Here is a 20,212-nt window from a genome sequence, read left to right as displayed (position 1 = left end):
CTGGATTGTTTGTTTTTTGGGTGTTGAGTTTAATAAGTTCTTTATAGATTTTTGGATATAACCCTTTATAAGATATGACATTTATAGATATCTTCTCCTATTCTATAATTTTCCTGATTGATTCCTTTGCTGTGCAGAAGCATCTTATCTTGATGAGGTCCCAGTAGTTCATTTTTGCTTTTGTTTCCCTTGCTTCTGGAGACATGTCTAGTAAGATGTTGCTGTGGCTGATGTCAAAGAGGTTTCTGCCTGCATTCTTCTCTAGAATTTTGATGGTTCCTTGTGTCACATTTGGTTCTTCCATCTATTTTGAATTTATTTTTGTGTATGGTGTAAGTAAGTAGTCTAGTTTCATTCTTTTGCATATTGCTGTCCAGTTTTCCCAACACCATTTCTTAAAGAGACTGTCTTTTTTCCATTGGGTATTTTTTCCTGCTTTGTCAAAGATTAGTTGACCATATAGTTGTGGGTCTTTTTACGGGGTTTCTGTTCATTCCATTGATCCATGTGTCTGTTTTTGTGCCAGTACCATACTGTCTTGATTACTGCAGCTTTGTAACATAACTTGAGGTCTAGAATTGTGATGCCTCCAGCTTTGCTTTTCTTTTTCAAATTGCTTTGACTCTTTGAGGTCTTTTGTGGTTCCATACAAATTTTAGGATTGTTTGTTCTAGCTCTGTGAAAAATGCTGGTGGTAGTTTGATAGGGGTTGCAATAAATGTGTAGGTTGCTTTGGGTGGTATAGACAATTTAACAATATTTGTTCTTCCTGTCCGTGAGCATGGAATGTCTTTCCATTTCTTTGTGTTATTTTCAATTTCTTTCATCAGTGTTTTATAGATTTCAGAGTACAGATCTTTTACCATTTTGGTAATGTTTATTCCTAGGTATCTTCCGGTTTTTGGTGCAATTGTAAATGGGATTGATTCCTTGATTTCTCTTTGTGCTGCTTCATTATTGGTATACAGAAATGGGACAGATTTCTCTATGTTGATTTTGTATCCTGTGACTTTACTGAATTCATGTGTCAGTTCTAGCGATTTTTGGTGGAGTCTTTTGGGTTTTCTATATAGAGTATCATGTCATCAGCAAACAATGAAAGTTTGACTTCTTCCTTGCCAATTTAGATGCCTTTTATTTCTTTTTGTTGTCTGATTGCTGAGGTGAGTACTTCCAGTATTATGTTAAATAACAGTGGTGAGAGTGGGCCTCCCTGTCTTGTTCCCGGCCCTAGAAGGAGAGCTCTCAGGTTTTCCCCATTGAGGCTGATACTAGCTATGGGATTTTCATATATGGCTTTTACTATGTTGAGATATGTTCCCTTTATCTCTACTTTGCTGAAGGTTTTTATCATGAATGGATATTGTACTTTGTTAAATGCTTTTTCTACATCTAATGAGAGGATCATATGTTTCTTATCCTTACTTTTATTAATGTATCACAGTGATTGATTTGTGAAAATTGAGCTACTCTTACAGGCCAGGAATAAATCCCACTTGATCATGGTGACTGATTCTTTTAATGTACTGTTGGATATGATTTGCTGGTATCTTTTTGAGAATTTTTGCATCCATGTTCATCAGGGATATTGGCCTGTAGTTCTTTTTTTAGTGGAGGCTTTGGTTTTGGAATCAGGGTAATTCTGGCCTCATCAAATGAGTTTGGAAGTTTTCCTTCCATTTCTATTTTTTGGAATAGTTTGAGAAGAATAGGTATTAACTCTTTAAATGTTTGGTAGTATTCCCCTGTGAATTCCTTCTGGCCCTAGACTTTGGTTTGTTGGGTGATTTTTGATTACTGATTCAATTTCTTTCCTTTTTATCAGTTTGTTCAAATTTTCTATTTCTTCCTGTTTTAGTTTTAGTATTTTATATGTTTCTAAGACTTTCCATTTCTTCCAGATAGTCTGATTTGTTGGCATATAATTTTTCATAATATTCTCTTATAATTGTATTACTGTGGTGTTGGTTGTTATTTCTCTTCTCTCTTTTATTATTTTATTCATTTGGGTCCTTTTACTTTTCTTTTTGATAAGTCTGGCAAGATTTATTAATTTTTATTAATATTTTTATTAATTTTATTAATTTTTTTAAAGAACCAGCTCCTGGTTTAATTGATTTGTTCTGCTTTTTTGTTTGTTTCTATATCATTTATTTCTGCTCTAATTTTTATTATTTCCCTTTTTCTGCTGGTAGGTTTTGTTTGTTGTTCTTTTTATAGCTCTGTTAGTAAGGTTAGGTTGTTTGAGATTTTTCTTGCTTTTTGACATAGACTTGTATTGCTATATATAGGTTCTCTCTTATGACTGTTTTACTATATCCCAAAGGTTTTAGATGACTGTGTTTTCATTTTTATGAGTTTACATGTATTTTTTAATTTCTTCTTTAATTTTCTGGTTGACCCTTCATTCTTTAGTAGCATGTTCTTTAACCTCCATGTAGTTGTGGTCTTTCCACTTTTTTCTTGTGGTTGACTTCAAGTTTCATAGCTATGTTGTCAGAAAAGATACATGGTATGATCTCAATTTTTTTGTATTTATTGAGGTCTGATTTGTGACCCAGTATGTGATCTATTCTGGAGAATGGTCCATGTGCATTTGAAAAGAATGTGTATCATTTAAAGCTAGTTTTTCATTTAAAACTAGTATTTCCTTGTTTTTCTGTTTAAGATGATCTGTCCATTGATGTAAGTGGGGTATTAAAGTTGCTTACTATTATTGTATTATTATCAATGAGTTCTTTTATTTATTTATTTATTTTTTTAAGTTTATGTATTTTGAGAGAGACAGCAGACGTGTGAGCTGGGGAGGGGCAGAGAGAAAGAGAGAAAGAATCCCAAGCAATTCCACACTGTCAGTGCATAGTCTGACTTGGGGCTCAAACCTTGGAACTGTGAGATCATGACCTGAGCTGAAATCAAGGGTTGGTCACTTAACCACTTGAACCACCCAAGCACCTCTTTTGTTTGTTATTGTTTTATCTGTTTGGGTGTTGCCAATTTGAGGGCATAAATATTTCAATTGTTACATCTTTTTGTTGGATAGTCCCCTTTATTATGATATAGTGCCCTTCTTCATCTCTTGTTACAGTCTTTGTTTTAGAATGTAGCTTGTCTGGGAGTACCTGTGTGACTCAGTCAGTTGAGCTTCCAACTCCTGATTTCAGATCAAGTCATGATCTCATGTTCATGAATTTGAGCCCTGCTTTGAGCTCTGTGCTGGGAGCACAGATCCTGCTTGTAATTCTCTCTCCCTCTCTCTGCCCCTCACCCACATTCTCTCTTTCTCTCTTTCTCTCTTTCTTTCTGTCTCACTCTGTCTCTCTCAAAATAAATAAAACATTAAAAAAATGTAGTTCGATATAAGTATTGTAACTCTTGCTTTCTTTTGACAACCATTTGCATGATAAATATTTATCCTCTCATTTTCGATCTGCAGGTGTCTTTAGGTCTAAAATGATTCTCTTGTAGGCAGCATATAGATGGTTGCTTTTTATTTTTTTTTATCCATTTTGACACCCTGGGTCTTTTGATTGGAGCATTTAGTCCATTAATTTCAGAGTAATTATTGATATGTGTTAGTGCTGATTTATTACCTGTTTTGTCATGATTCCTGGAGATTTTCTCTGTTCCTTTCTAGTCTTGTGTGACTTTTGGTCTTTCCATCCCACTCAAAGAATCCCCTTTAACATTTCTTGTAGGGCTGATTTAGTGTTCATGAACTCCTTTGGTTTTTGTTTGTATGGGAAACTCTTTATCTCTCCTTCTGATCTGAATGAGTATTCTTCTTTGCAGATTTTTCTCATTTAGCATGTTGAATATATTATGCCACTCCCTTCTGGCTTGCCAAGTATCTGTGGAGAGATATGCTACTAACCTTATGGGTCTTACCTTGTGAGTTAGGGATTTCCTTTGTCTGGATGCTTTTAGGATTTTTTCTTTATCACTAGATTTTGCAGATTTAACTATAATATGTTTTTGTGTTAGCCTGCTTTTTATTGATTTTGATGGGAGTTCTCTCTACCTCCTGGATTTGGATGCCTGTTTTCCCCCCCAGATTAATAAGTTTTCAGCTGTTATTTCCTCCAGTAAACCTGCTCCCTTTTCATTCTCTTCTTTTTCTGGGACTCCTATGATAAGAATGTTACTAAGTTTGATGGAGTCACTGAGTTCCCTAAGTCTATTCCTGTGATACATCATTCTTCTTTCTCTTTTGTTGAGCTTCATTATTTTACATGATTCCATTTCTGTATCACTTGTTCATTCCTGTGCTGCTTTTATCCTTGTGGTCATTACAACCAATTAGTTTTGAATCTCAGATACTGCATTTTTTTCATTTTTGCCTACTTGTTTTTTAGCTCTTTTATGTCTGTGGTAAGTCATGTCCCTGATGTCTTCCATGCTTTTCTCAAGTCCAGTTAGTATCGTTATGACTGTTGCTTTAAATTTTGCATCAGGCATATGATATGTGTTTCAATTTAATCTTTGGCTATGACCTTTTCTTGTTCTTTCTTTTGGGATGAATTCCTCTGGCTTGGCATTTTGTCTTGGTCTCTGTCTTCTCTCTGTGTTAGAAAATCCTGTTGTGTTTCCTGTTCCTGTGTTTAATGGCTTTATGAAGAAGAGCTCATTTAATGTCCAGGGCCTGGTGCTTCAGGAAGTGTCTCTGGTGTTTGCTGTGTGCACTCTGCTGCTGTATTTTGGCTGCTCTCTCCCTTAGGTCAGTCATCTGCAGAGGCTCTCCTTGCCTGCAATAAACAGTGTTTGGATCTTGGCCAGAGTTTTAATAGGTGTGTTGTGGTCTGCCTGTTAAATGAGACCTGATGCTATTTCCACTAGAACTGAAGCTTTGTGGAACTCTTTGGTCAGTAGATGAGGTGCATGCAAGGGTTTGTGCTGGTCTTGTGGGGAAGGGGCCTGCTGCTGTGGTCCTTAGGCACATTTGCCCAAGAAAAGCAGCACCAGCAGAACACAGGGGCTGGGGACCTGTTGTATCAGGTTAAGCAGACAGTGTTGACACTGTGCTATTTACTGAAGTTGGTTTATGCTGAGGGGTGGGGAGGGGGGTGGGGGGGAATGGCACCAGCCAGCACCTTTTTCCCCAGAGAGGGGATCCCATGCTTGCTGTCCTCAGGATAGCCCTCCCAGTAGAGTGCATTATTTCCCCTCATGCATCCTAGGTGTTTTTCAGATTGCTGTTTTCACACTGTCTCCAGGTTGCTTGCTTGCTTGTCTGGAACAGTGCTGTGCACTTTGGGCTCTATCACAGCCAAACTTAATGACTTTTAAAACTCCAGACTTTAGGTACCTGGTGTGGCAGGGCCTGTATTGGTCTTCCGGGTGAGGGTCTCACTGTGCTGGGACAGATGCAGGTTTGACCCAGAAGGGTAGTCACGACAGCATGCAGCGGCATGGGATTTGGACTGAAGCAGGCTAAAGAGCCATTTTCCCAGTTAGCCACCCTCAGTAGGTGCCTCTGCACTTATGCTGAGGGATGGAGGAGTGAAATGACACTCACTAACTCCTTTGTTCACAGAGAGGCAATGGCACCTGTCACAGATACCTCCAAGAAGAGGGAACAGTCTCCCTCCATGTGCTCTAGGCAATCCTCAGATTGCACTGTCTGCCCTGGGGTTGCTTGCCTGACTTCTCTCCAGAAGTAGGGCAGTGCCCTCAGGTCTCTATCCCAGCCAAGCCCACAGGGCTCCAAAACTCCAGTCTTTGAGCCCTGCTGTTTGCAAAAACTCATGAAAATCAGCCCCTTTTGTTTTCCCAGCCAATGGCTTTGGGGAAGTATTCTCCTTGTGCTTATTCCTGTTCACTCCACTCTCTTGTCTTTCTCTATGACCAGGGCTCCCTCCCTTCCCCAGCACCTGCAGTCCTTTTCAACCCCAAACCACTTCTCTGGGCTTCCTACCTTCCTCAGTATGCCCCCCCTCCCCCAGTTGTGCAGTGTTTTCTTTCAGTCCTCAGGTAAATTTCTTGGGTATTTAGAATGATTTGATAGTTATCTAGTTGTGTTTGAGGGACGAGGCAAACCTAAGTTCCTCCCACTATACCGCCATCTTAGCTTCTGCCCCTCTTACCTCTCTTCTTTCAGTAAACATGTTAGCAATCTGCTGGATATTCTTCCATACTTTTCCCCATGTTTATTATTACATATAAAAGTGTATGTGAATCTAAACACATACTTACAAAGGTAATTAAGTTATTTTCTAAAAAATGGGATCATAATACACTTCTGCGTGAGCAGATTCATGATATCATTCAGCAGTACAACGTGGACATTCTTTTATATCTGTTGGGATGGCTTAAATTCATTCTTTTTGAACATGTGTCTTTTGGGGTACCTGGCTGGCTCATTTAGTAGAGCATGTGACTTCTGATCTCAGGGTCATGAGTTCAAGCCTTACGTTGGGTGTAAAGCTTACTTAAAAAGTTAAACAAAATAAAAATGTATTGTTTCCATTCTTTTTTCTTTCAGTGCTTCATTATGAAAAATTGCATATATTCAGAAAAACAGAAATATGATCACAATGAACATTCAGATACTCTGTACCTAGGTTCAGTGTTTGATAACATTTTGTCAGATTTGCTTTGTCTTTCTCTTAGTGTTATATATATTATTTTTTCTGTTTCGTTTGAAAGTTTCACATAGACATCATGACATTTTACCTCCAAATACCTTAGCATGCATCTCTAAGAATAAGGACATTCTCTTTCATAACCACAATATTCTTATCACTTAAGAAAATTAATATTATTATAATCTCTAATATCTAATCCATATTTAAATTTTTCCAGTTGTTCCAAAAATGTCCTTTATATGTCCTTTATATTGAGTCAAAACTCAATTAATTGAGGTTTAGTCATTGCGTTTGGTTGTTATATCACATTATTTTAATATAGAAAAGTTTGCCTACTTTTTTTTCTTCCTTTATACCTTACTTTTTGAATTGCATGCCTAGTCAATTTGTAGAATGTCCTTCATCTCAGATTTGCCTGATTATTTTCTCATGATGTGATTTAACTTATTCCTTGTATCTTTCTTCAAATTGAAAATTAGCTATCAACATTTGATTAGATTCAAGTTAAATATTTCTGGACAAACTACTACATAGGTGACATTTTGAACTCTATATTGAATCACATTAGAAACACAAACCTGGTTGCTTTGTCCTTTAATATGACACTGTTCTTAAAAAATGGCTGTATAACTCTCAACAATAGCCAGATTATGGAAAGAGCCTAAATGTCCATCAACTGATGAATGGATAAAGAAATTGTGGTTTATATACACAATGGAGTACTACGTGACAATGAGAAAGAGTGAAATATGGCCCTTTGTAGCAACATGGATGGAACTGGAGAGTGTGATGCTAAGTGAAATAAGCCATACAGAGAAAGACAGATACCATATGGTTTCACTTTTATGTGGATCCTGAGAAACTTAACAGAAACCCATGGGGGAGGGGAAGGGGGAAAAAAAAAAAAAAGAGGTTAGAGTGGGAGAGAGCCAAAGCATAAGAGACTGTTAAAAACTGAGAACAAACTGAGGGTTGATGGGGGTGGGAGGGAGGGGAGGGTGGGTGATGGGTATTGAGGAGGGCACCTTTTGGGATGAGCACTGGGTGTTGTATGGAAACCAATTTAACAATAAATTTCATATATTGAAAAAAAAAAAAAAAAGATTCCAGACCTCAGTTTCCCCAACTGTAAAACAGGGATAACGATGGTACTTACTTCATAGGGTTAATAAAGATTAATGAATTAATAGAAATAAAGCGCTTAGTAGCTGGCATGCTGTAGGTGTTCAGTAAACACCAGCAACTGTTAGTTGTCTCCTTATGTGAACCAATAAAGCCCAAATGGACAATAAAAAAAAAAAAAAAAATGGCTGTATATTACTCTAGTGGTGTAGATGCATCCTATTAATCAGTCATTCTCACATGATGGATATTCACTTAGTTTCCAGTGTATTTTCCATTATAAACTGCTAAAATAAACATTCTTATCCATGTATTCTTATACACTGCTACAGATGCTCCTAAATACCTCTGTGAGGGGCGCCTGGGTGGCGCAGTCGGTTAAGCGTCCGACTTCAGCCAGGTCACGATCTCGCGGTCCGTGAGTTCGAGCCCCGCGTCAGGCTCTGGGCTGATGGCTCGGAGCCTGGAGCCTGTTTCCGATTCTGTGTCTCCCTCTCTCTCTGCCCCTCTCCCGTTCATGCTCTGTCTCTCTCTGTCCCAAAAATAAAAAAAAAAAAAAAAAAAAGTTGAAAAAAAAAATTAAAAAAAAAAAATAAATAAATACCTCTGTGAAATTTCTATTTTACTTTATCTTAATAAAATTTAGTATAGTTATTCCTAGTGCTGTGTGCTAATATAGTTATTCCTTCTATGACTAGGAATCACATTCTTCTTCCACCTCAGTTAACCTACATCACACTATCATAACACTCATTTCCTTCAGAGCACTTACCATTAACTGATATATATATTTCTTAATAGTTTACTTATTTTCTTCTAACAAAGGATGTAAGCGGTCTCTCACTTTTTAAAATTTATTTATTTATTTTGAGAGAGACAGAGTACTAGCAGGAGAGGGGCAGAGAGAGAGAAGGAGAATTTCAAGCAGGTACCACTCTGCCAACACAGAGCCCAACGCAAAGCTCGAATTCACAAAACCATGAGATCATGACACAAGCCAAAATTGAGTTGAACGCTCAACTGACTAAACCACCCAGGCACCCCAAGGTGTAAGCTTTCAGATAGCAAATCCTTATCTTTTTTCTCACTGCTTATATCCAGGACTTAGTGCTTAGAAATGGCATATAACGGGGACTTAGTTAATATTTGCTGAATGATGGATTGAATGAATGAATCGTTCATTTAGGAAATTTAGAATGGATAGCCATCCTAAATTTCCCATGAGCCTTAGTTTTGAATTTTTTGCCTGTTAATGTACTTCTTATTTCTACTTTTTAAGAAGAATATCCTCAACCTATAGAAAGGATTATACCTTAGACTTACTTTGACTACTGGAAGGACTGTCCAGGGGTACCTGGGTGGCTCAGTTGGTTAAATGTCAGACTTCAGCTCAGGTCATGATCTCAGGGTTCGTGAGTTCAAGTCCCAGGTCAGGCTTTGCGCTGATAGTGTGGAACCTGCTTCAGATTCTCTGTCTCTTTCTCTCAAAAATATATAAACATTAAAAAAAAAAAAAAAGACTGTCCAGATTTGTTCTTGTAATCATAAACAGATGTTTTCCTCTTTTGGGTTTTATTCTTGAAGTAAAAGAATCGTAACATTTGAAAAGAAGTGTTTATGGAAACATTACTGGTCCTTTTTGAAAGCACATTTTTTTCTGAAATAAATTAGGAAGTTTCCATTTGACATTCCATACATACACGTCCTCTTTTGATCTTGATTAATAGATAATTTGATTTAAATTACTTTTGGGGATCTTGTTATCTTTAGGCTATGAAAATATTTTTAGAATATTCTTGGGAACAATTATTAAGGAACATAATACTTCCTTGTAGAGAGATCCAATTTATTTTTAAGTAATAGCATGGAGACTCCTTGAATCTGAGATCTAAGGTTTTGAAATAATCTTGTTTAGATATTTTGGGCTTTTAAAAATTATTTTTCTCCATAATACAGTGTTTATTTTATAGATCTATTTATGCTAAAATTTGTTTGTTTCTTTCTTTGAGAGAGAGACAGAGACAGAGCGTGAGTGGGAGGGGCAGAGAGAGAGGGAGACACAGAATCCCAAGTAGGCTTCAGGCTCTGAGCTGTCAGTACAGAGTCCAATGTGGGGCTTGAACTCACAAACCATGAGATCATGACCTGAGCCGAAGTTGTATGCCCAACCAACTGAGCCACCCACGCGCCCCTTAAATTTGTTTCTTAAATTCCTAAATGATTTTTATATTTAGAGATTCTAAAAATTGCATGATTTTTGATATTATTACCACTTTATGTTTCAGAATGTGCTCATTTACTTTTGGCTCATAATGCTCCAGTAAAGGTGAAAAATGCTCAGGGATGGAGCCCGCTGGCGGAAGCCATCAGCTATGGAGATAGACAGATGAGTAAGCAACATAAATTATGTTGTTGATATATATGCTAAAAATATGAAGTGATTTCATTTGACATAATTTTCATTTAGGGTAACTTTCCATAGTATGAAAGGTTTGTAGTTATTTGTAAACTTGTATGTGAATTGTTCATGACTTAGGAACTTGAATATTGGGTAGTACACAAAAAGAATTGAGGAATCGTGTTTAAAAGTATGTTATTATTTTTTCTTCTTTTACAGTATTCTGCTCTTGATATTTTTCCATTGTTTTACTTATTCAGTATGAAGTATTTTTAAAAACACTGAGACCCAACTGTCCTTTTTGGCAACTATGTTATATGGGAACATTAATTGGAACTGAAAATAATCACAGTGTGTTATAACAGTTATCTTTTTGCTTTAATCGCTGGGTATAGGCTGTGCTGAAAGTGAGAAGCAAATCTCTTTGTTTTAGTCTTTGAGAATTAAAAAAAAGTCACGTATTTTCTCACAGTATACGGAGTGTTCAGTTACTCTACCTCCCCTATTCCTAAGTTTTCTTTTTTCAACTTATACAGGTCTTATTTATGTCAAGCACATCTCAATAGTTGAAAATTCTATAAAATTTCAATCTGGATGAATAAGAATATTATTTTTCTGGTAATATCTTTTTATAATTTGAGGCTGAAAATAATTAAATCTAGCCTTGTGGAAGGAACGGTAAAAAAAATTGGGCAGTTTATTAAAAGAAGTGTATAACATTGAACACTCTCAGAATGTTATCATGGATTTAGTTCTATTTGATGCTACATTTTGGGCTCTTATGCTTTAGCTTTTATGTAATCCACATAGTACATGTTTGTGGACTTTCTGAACACTTTGAGCAACTTTTAATGGTGAAGTTACATTTGGGCTTAAGATTTAATGAGATAGAATAGTGATGATTTAACAATTATATAGTATATATATTTTTTGTTATTTATTGTCCTTCCTGGACAAACATCAAGAAGCCCTTATGAAAGTAAGAAACCATACTAATTCTAGAATTATGTCAGGGAAAAGATGAAAATATACAGATCTAATAAACTAAGAATAAAGTCAAAGTTGCAGCAACCAGTCTGAAGAAACTTTCTCTGATGTTTCTAAGACATTAGCAGAATGGAGAGGAAACCAGATAGATTCCTGGGCTTCTGACTTACACTGAGACTTTTGTGGCTTTCACATAACTTTTTTGTTTTGCACTTGATCTTAGCCAAAAGGCTGAGAAGTGATAACTTTTTTTTAATGTTTGTATTTATTTATTTTGAGAGAGAGAGAGCAAGTGAACATGTGAGTGAGCGGGGGAGGGGCCAAAGAGGGAGAGGAGAGAGAGGATCCTAAGCAGACTCCGTGCTGTCACCATAGAGCCCATTGAAGGGCTTCAACTCATGAACCGTGAGGTCATGACCTGAACTGAAATCAAGCCACTCAGGCATCCCAATAACTTTTATTTAGAGTCAGTGAATTTTTACTGAGTCCTTACTATAAAGCATGTATATAGAGTAAGATGTAGAGAATGAAAACATGGTCTCTGCTCTTGAGGAATTATAGACTATTGGGTAGCCCAAGAAATAGTTTTCCTGGAAAATCAGTTACTGGATTTTAATTTAAAAGATTGAGCCCCATAGTAGTTGAGGTTTGCTTTTAAAGTGATTTTCTTCTATAGAGTGATGGCTTGGATACACATTCTGAATAGTATTCCATTGTCAATCATTGAATCATTACATATCCATAATTCTTCAGTGGTTTTAAAAAATCATTTCCCATCACATGAAATGGAAATATTTAACTGCTAACTTAAAGGATAATAAAACTAACAACTCTTATGCTACTCTTAAGTATTTAGAAATATTAATATGTAACTCTTAAGTACTTAGAAATATTAATATAAAAATATGAATATGTTTATAATGGTGTTAAATTGGTCTTTGAGATTGTTTTAAGTATTATGATTTAAGTTTTTGATAGCTTGTGTTACATTAAAACATTCTGGGCATAGAAAGTTACATTATTTGAAAAATCAGAGATAATCTAATATTATAAATTATTACTGAAATATCTAATTAGCAAAATATAATCTAATATTATACATTATTAGAAAAAACTGTGACCTGTTTCTTTTTTGGTCTGATTTCTGCTAAAGTTTTTGTGCTATAGAACAGTGAGATAATGCTAAACTATTCATCTAAGACTTTTTAGAATTATTTCACTTGAGGGGCACCTAGCTGGCTTAGTCAGAAGAGCATGCAACTCTTGATCTCAGGGTCATGAGTTCAAACCCCATGTTGGGTGTAGTGATTACTAAAAAAAAAAAAAAAAAATTTAAAAAAGGAATTATTTTATTTTAAAATTAATTTAGGATTATGTTGCTTTCCTGCTTTATGCTGGTTGCATGGTGAACAGTGATCAGTGCAGGCCAGTATTACAGATCAGTCTGGGATTTAATTAATTTGATGTTAGATTTGTTGAGTTTGAGTTATCTGTGGTATATCTAGGTAGAACTAAGAAATGGGAAATAATTATTCTGGAGCATAGAAAGCAGTAGAGGGCAGAAAGATCCAGATTTAGGTGTACTGAATACTTAAAAAATACTTTATATGGGAAAAGAAGGAAAGAGAAAGATAAGTTGTAGTTTATTGGAGTTCTTCATTGGAGTCTTTGTGTGAATTCTAATACCATTTAAATCCTCTAAAACTAATTTTATCTTTATTATCAGTCATCACTAATGAGATTCTTCTAATATGGGAGTACACATACTGATTCCCCCCGAAAGATTGGTCATTTTTTATAATTGCATTTTGAATGTATGTTTCTAAGAAGGTTTGAATTGATATTTTATTTTGTTTTATTTTATTTTTTAAAATTTATTTATTTATTTTGAGAGAGAGAGAGAGGAAGAGAGAATCCTAAGCAGGCAGCATGCTGCTAGAGTACAGCCCGAATCAGGGCTCGAAACCATGAATCTCGAGATCGTGACCTGAGCCGAAATGAAGAGTCAGATGTTTAACCAACTGAGCCACACAGGCACCACCACAGTGTTATTTTTTAGTGTGAAGTTTCATAGAACAAGAATCTCTTTGTCACTATCTTTTTAATAATGTTTGGGCATTTTAATCTAATTATTATTTAGTGCATGCCTTTAGTCAGTTCAGTATATTTACCTGGTGAAAAATATGTGGCTTCTGCTTTTCATTAAGCTATCTTTTCTATCTACAAATTGAATTCTTTCCATTTTTTACATTCACAGAGGTTTGTTTGAATTTGAAGGCAAATTGCCTTCCTTGAAGGCAAGGAAGATTAAAGTATTTGAGCTTAGTATTAAAGTATTAAAGTATTTGAGTGGAGAAGAATTATAAAAAGAATTCTACTAGGGGTGTTTGGGTGGCTCAGTCGGTTAGGCATCAGACTCTTGATTTCGGCTCAGGTCATGATCTCTTGGTTGGTGAGATCCTGCCCCATGGGGGACTCTGCGCTGACAGCAGTGAGCCTGGCATGGGACTCCAACTCAGGAATTAGAAATCATGACCTGAGCCAAAGTTGGATGCTCAACTGGCTGAGTCACCTAGCCACCGCTAGCATCTAAGAGCTTTAAAAAAGAGAATTACTTTCTTCTGTGATCACCATTTCATTTAAAAAAGACATTTTGAAACAAAAAATGGTATAAAGAATAGTCCTTAAATTGAAAAAAAAGTATATAACTTATAAATAAAGAAGAAACACCAACCTGATTCCAAGTCTTTTTCATTTTGCTGCACATCACTGGAAAGTTGAGAGTTTGGCACTGAAATGTAGACTTGTATTTGGAAACTACTAACCTAGGTCACAGAGCTAGTGTATAACTGAGATGAGGTCCTGTGTTCCTTGGCTTCTAGGTCCCAGCCTCTTCTCTTGTTCCAAAAGACCTTGAGTAATTGAAGTGTGCTCTTTGATTTTTGGCTTTTTGAATACAGTGGGGTTCTGGTTAGACCTGTGGTTAAAAGTAAGAATAGATTACACTAATTTTCAGATTCTTCTCTGGGCTTTTCCTAATTTGGCCAGTGTGGACAGAACAAATCTCGTCCAAGCTTTCACTGCTGTCTTCTTTCCTTTTACTTAAAAAAAAAAAAAAAAAAAAAAAAAAATTTTTTTTCAATGTTTATTTTTGAGAGAGAGAGAGAGAGAGCAACCGAGTGCTGGGGAGGGGCAGAGAGAGGGAGACACAGAATCTGAAGTAGGCTCCAAGCTCTGAGCTGTCAGCTCAGAACCTGATGTGGGGCTTGAACCCACGATCTCTGAAATCCTGACCTGAGCCGAAGTTGGATGCTTAAGCGACTGAGCCACCCTTTTTACTTTTTTTTTTTTAACCTTTTGCTTCTGTATTCCACATAAAGGTTTAAGTAGCTTATAAGAATACATACTATAAAATAGTAAAAACTAACATTTTTTAATGTATATGAATGTATACATGTACATATACATATGTATATACATAATGTATGAAAATATGTCAGGACTAGGAGGAAATCAGCATGTAGTGATATATACATTTTTTTTCCTCAGTGCATATTTTCCATCTTCTCATCTTTTGTAAGGTTTATTTCATTTAAGTATAATATTTTCCCTTATTTCAATACATGTTAGGGGTTGATTGGTTTTTGCAAGTCAGTTTTAGACCTTCATTCTAGTAGCTAAAAATTATATTTACTTAATTACAGGCATAGTAGTAACCAATTTATATTGAGCCTTTATATAAATTCCACAGAGATTTTATTTTATTTTTAATTAACAAGTGAAAAAAAAAAGAAACGAAAATTATGGAAAATTAAGTAACTTGTTCACATTTACATATAGCTAATAAGTAGTGAAGCTGGAGTTGCACTTCAGCATTGTAGCTAAATCTCAATCTGAACTATTAAGAAAATACTATGGAGGGCTTCAGGTTTTATTAGATTCGGAAACGCTTTTCACAGATAAAATAGGATCCATTTTTATATTTTTTTCTGTTATGTGGGGATGTGTGAGAGTACAGTCTCTAGTGAGAAAAGAACAGATACACCCAGTAACAATTACAAATAATTACATTTTTATATAAGTGATATCCAATGGGATCTTTGAGATCTTCTTTTAGATCAGTGTTATAATAGGACATTGTATCATCTGACTGAGATTGATAAATCTTGGCTCACTCATGTAAATCCTTACTGATAATTAAAAACTAGGAAAACTAGTGTGAATATAAGTTCATGTTGAGGTGTCTCTTCTCAATTTTCCTTGGGGTTCATAACAGTTTTATTAAACTTATTAACATAGTATTTATATCTATATATATCTTTGTATAATAAATAAGTGATGTTTTCTAGCATGATAAAATTTTTTTTTTATAAGTCTTTTTAATTGGGCTATAATTAACAGTCTAGCATGGTGAAAGTTATTTTAAATTGAAACTTTTTAAATTTTAGTTACAGCTCTTTTAAGGAAGCTTAAGCAGCAATCCAGGGAAAGTGTTGAAGAAAAACGACCTCGATTATTAAAAGCCCTGAAAGAGGTAGGCTATATCTCTTTGCTGATCTTGTACCTAAAGAGTAATTGTAAGTGTACTTTAAGGCATTTTTAAAAATGCAGTCTAATGCTTACTGATTATTAAGAGTTAAATGGTTTGTCAAAATCCTGTTTGAATTAAGCAATAATGATAAAACAAAATACTCTGATTATAAGGTGTAAATTTAATTTTAGGGAAGTACCATTTACTTTGAACTAGGAAGGTAGATAAAGAATTACTGTTTTCAGCAAATTAGATAAGATATCTAAGAATAAGGGGGTAAGCCATAATTAATGGCAATAAAAGATTCCCTAAGAGCTGAAGCCACTACCTGCTAGCGGGAACAGCATCTTCTTTATCTAACAAAACTCTTATTATCTTCACGATGGTAGGAGCTGGGTGTGTTGGCTCAAAAAAGGAAGAGAGCTTTGTTTTCTCTTATTCTCTTACACTGTAGTTTTGATGTCTGAAATAACTGTGGGAGAAAGATAGACCTATTATGATAACTGTTTCCTCTTAAGTATGCCTTTTTTTTTTTTTTTTTTTTTTTTTTAATCTCAAGCGATAGATTTTTTGGGGGAATATTTGATCACAGTAGTTTCCTTAACAGTTATAGGCTTTGCTTTTTAACTTCTACTTTGTAAAATTCAGACTTTTACTATACATCTCATAAGATGACATATTATTTCAGATTTAGTAAACTTGTGTTACCATTTTATAGAAAAAAGTTTCTATTTCAGTGTGTCATTTTCGTAATCCATTATGAGGCTGCACAAATAGTCATTTTGGAAGTTATATTTTTTAACACATCTAAAGTTATGAGCTATTTTTACAACGATAGTTACTGTTATTTTGGCTATGCTGGGAAAATTGACTGTTTATTGATGCAAATTTAAATGCCTGTCAGTTTCAGATATTCCTGTGTGGTTAAAATGGTCTTGTAAAATCCATAGTTGGTGCATATTTTCCTTTGTAGTTAAGTATAATAATATGTGCTATTGTAATGTTTTAAGTAATTTAATCATATGTTTTTGTTCTTTAACTGCAAACTTTTAAACTACTTTCTATTTCTGTCTATAGATCTTTAATGATGGTAGATTTTTTTTTTTAAGTAAAATATTCAGTAAATAGAAGGACTGCTTATTAAGGTGCATTCAGTAATTATTTGTATTTTGTTTCTCAGCTAGGTGACTTTTATCTGGAACTTCACTGGGATTTTCAAAGCTGGGGTAAGAGTGTACTATGTTTTACTATAAAATATGTGCACTTGCAAAAATGCAAGTGCAAAAATAGCTATTATATGGAAATGTTAACACAACAAATTTGTTACTGGCCCTAAGGAAAATTAAATATTTCTCATCACATTGAATGTAATAGTTATAAACCCCTGTAGTAATAGTTATCCGAACTTGATTAGTAACTTTTAAGATTCTTATTTTTAAGATTGAAAATTATCTTTTTTTAGCCAAATGAAATTAAATATTATATTAATTAAGTATAAGCAATTCTCAAGGAGAAGAGAGTAATAATTATGGGATTATTAGATTACTGAATTTAAGGAAGTTTGAAATATAGTACTCAGATCCTGAATGAGAAGAATTTGGTTAACATTATTTGATTTTGTATATGTTGTCAACTTTCAATAATTTTTACCATTTTTATTGTGTACTTTATAGCTACTCTGTTAACATATTTTTTGGTTGTGCACTGTTTCAATTTTTCAATTATTTATAAAACCTTAATCCCTAGATATTTTGCAGTCATTTAATGGTTTATCTTGGCAAGGTAAGTTTCTCTCCTCCCCATTTTAAACCTGAGTCCATTTAGGGAGAAAACCTTCATGTCTAAATAGGAAGTTTTATCCTAGTGACCTTTACTAATTAAACAACTACTAAAGCAACTAAATTTAGGTTTTTTTTCTTGAAGATTTAAAACCAATGTAATCTGTATATAGATTTGAATATAATGAGCTTACCTGTGTTTTTTTAAGCATCTGCATTAATTTTTGTGATATAAAGATACTTGAATGCTCAGTGATAATTATAAAACTAATCAGATTTGACAACTATAAAAATCACTGTTAATGTTTCACGAGAATGCTTTCACATCCTTTTCAAAGTTTACACAGCATATGTGTGAATACATATATATGTGTGTATATATCCTCAGAATTAGTTTTTTTTTTTTATGGGATCATGCCATTATATCATTATGCAATTTGTCATTTTTACTTAATGTATCATTAGGCATTAATTCCATATTAGTTCATGACGAAGTACTTCAACCGTTGCATAATAATGTATATAGAATGAATGATTAAAGTTTTCCTAGTGTGTTTATTCTCTAAATGTAAAGTTTTGATTTGTGAAATAATCAGTTCTTTCCAACATTGTTACAACTCTAGCAAATCAGGTTAGTTTGGGCTCTATCAAAACCAACACATGATTTTGTTACTTTGTAGGCCTACCTTGCCTTTATGCTTTATATATCATTCAGAAGCCCAGGTGTCTTAGAACACTGAGGGAAAAACGTTTGTAGTGGCTTTGTATAATAAAAGAACTCCAAGTTAGATTGGTTTAAAGCCTGATTACTGTTTTTTTACCCAGGTTTTTTTTTTTTTCTTTTTTTTTAACATCTTTAGAAACCCTAGTCCTGCTTGGTGAGCTTATATTCAAGGTTGTCCCATGAGTATATTGGCTTTTTAACTGATTCTCTTAGAAACTGTTAGTGGTGTTAAATTTAAAATAGTCAATTTATCTTGCTGAGCAAATGTTTTAAAATATTTTAATACTTTTTTTAAGTTTATATATTTATTTTGAGAGAGACAGTGCAAGCAGGGGAGGAGTAAAGGGAGAGAATCCCAAGCAGGCTCTGTGCAGAGCCCGACATGGGGCTCAAACTCATGAAACTGTGAGATCATGCCCTGAGCAGAAATCAAGAATCAGACACTTAACCAACTGAGCCACCCAGGCACCCCTGTTTTAAAATATTTTAAAAGTAACATTTCAGTTATATGAAGCAATGGAAATGGATGTAATCACTGCTGAAATTGTGCAAATATCTGTAGTTATAAATATATTTATAAATGTTGCGTAATCAAATTCATGATGTAACCATTGAGGTATTTGTTAAAAGTACTGCTTCTTTGAGGATTGATAGAAAAAAGTCAGCACATCTGTTTCATTGTTGATAAAAGATTTTACTGCTTTCATGTCAAAACTATTAGCACCTAATGGTTAGATGGCATGTATAATTCTAAAAACTAAACTCATTGGCTACATTTAATTTAGACACTTGGGATTAAAAAACTCTGAATAATCCCTATTGTTAGATTTGATTAGTAAGCTTTTTTCTAGAGTTTAGGCATGATTCTTTCCATTGTCAAAACTCCTAATATCAAGGTGTGTGGCTGGCTTGATTGGTAGAGCATGTGACTCTTAATCTCAGGGTTGTGAGTTCAAGCCCCACACTGGGCGTGGAGCCTACTTAAAAAAAAAAAAAAAAATGAAGAAGGGAGAAGTTATAAATTCCCCTTTCAAACATAAAATGCTAAATAAACATGACAGTTTTTTTTTTTTTAAACCCTAATACTAAAAAAAAAAAAAAAAAAAAAAAAGGCAGCCCAGAAATAAGAGGAAGTTAAGAAATATTGAGCTCCAGGATTAGGTTTAATTTAGAGGTAGTGGAGCATGCACACGCTTTCTCATACTGTTGTTTTTAGTGTTTGGCTGAAAATAGCCTCAGACTTGGTTAACAGCAAATCTGAAGGCAACTAAACTATTCCACCTTAGGTTTTTATTTATTTATTTTTTTTAATTTTTTTTTCATTTAGGCTGTAGTACTTTCACATTATTTTGTTTTTTTTTTTTCTTTTTTTAAATTTATTTATTTATTTATTTTTTTATTTTTTAATATATGAAATTTACTGTCAAATTGGTTTCCAACCACCTTAGGTTTTTAGATATAGAAAACCTTTAAATTGGAATCAGAAGTCATGGGTCCTATTTGATGTGGCAAATCACATGTCTTTCATGGGCCTCAGTTTCTTTATTTTATTTTAAGTTTATTTATCTATTTTGAGAGAGAGATTGAGAGAGAGCACGCGCACGCTCACAAGCTTGAGTGGGGAAGGGGCAGAGAGAGAATCCTAAGCAGGCTCCATGCTATTGGGCAAGGAGCCTGATACAGGGGTTGATCTCACAACTGTGAGATCATGACCTGAGCTGAAACCGAGTCATGCTTCATTGACTGAGCCACTCAGGGACCCCTTCAGTTTCTTCATTTTTACATGGAAATAATAACTGCCCCAGATATTACAAATTTTGTTTATGTGTGGATGAAATGAAATTATTTTTTGAAGGAAGTCCTTTATATACTGTAAAAGCGGTAAGTAATTTATAGTATCATAATCATGACTTCAAGTTTAGCATCACGTATATAGCACATTTCAACAGAAAAACTAGTAGTTTTTAAAGTTTCTTTATCTCATAATCTACAAAATATCCATTTTTGAGACTGTTATTTGTATATTATAAATGGAGAACTTTAGGTTTAGAAACTTTTCTTAAGACCAAGGAGTAAATGACAGCAAAA

General features: G+C 34.5%; 1 protein-coding gene across 2 annotated transcripts in view; it reads left to right on the top strand.

Annotated features, from left to right (window-relative positions):
• The window catches only part of ANKRD13C (ankyrin repeat domain 13C), a 90,641-nt gene that overhangs the window by 31,557 nt on the left and 38,872 nt on the right, over nucleotides 1-20,212 (top strand). The window contains exons 3-6 of one of the 2 annotated variants that reach the window (XM_042952145.1): nucleotides 9,992-10,096; nucleotides 15,540-15,625; nucleotides 16,803-16,848; nucleotides 17,369-17,404. In XM_042952145.1, the coding sequence (XP_042808079.1) occupies nucleotides 9,992-10,096; nucleotides 15,540-15,625; nucleotides 16,803-16,848; nucleotides 17,369-17,404 (273 nt within the window). The remainder of the gene's footprint in view (nucleotides 1-9,991; nucleotides 10,097-15,539; nucleotides 15,626-16,802; nucleotides 16,849-17,368; nucleotides 17,405-20,212) is intronic. The other variant, XM_042952146.1, reaches the window with a different exon arrangement.

This window comes from Panthera leo, chromosome C1 (assembly GCF_018350215.1).
Source record: "Panthera leo isolate Ple1 chromosome C1, P.leo_Ple1_pat1.1, whole genome shotgun sequence".
NCBI classification, from domain to species: Eukaryota; Metazoa; Chordata; class Mammalia; order Carnivora; family Felidae; genus Panthera; species Panthera leo.
The sequence above is the reverse complement of the archived record's forward strand: the minus strand, read 5'-3'. Positions and strand labels throughout refer to the sequence as shown.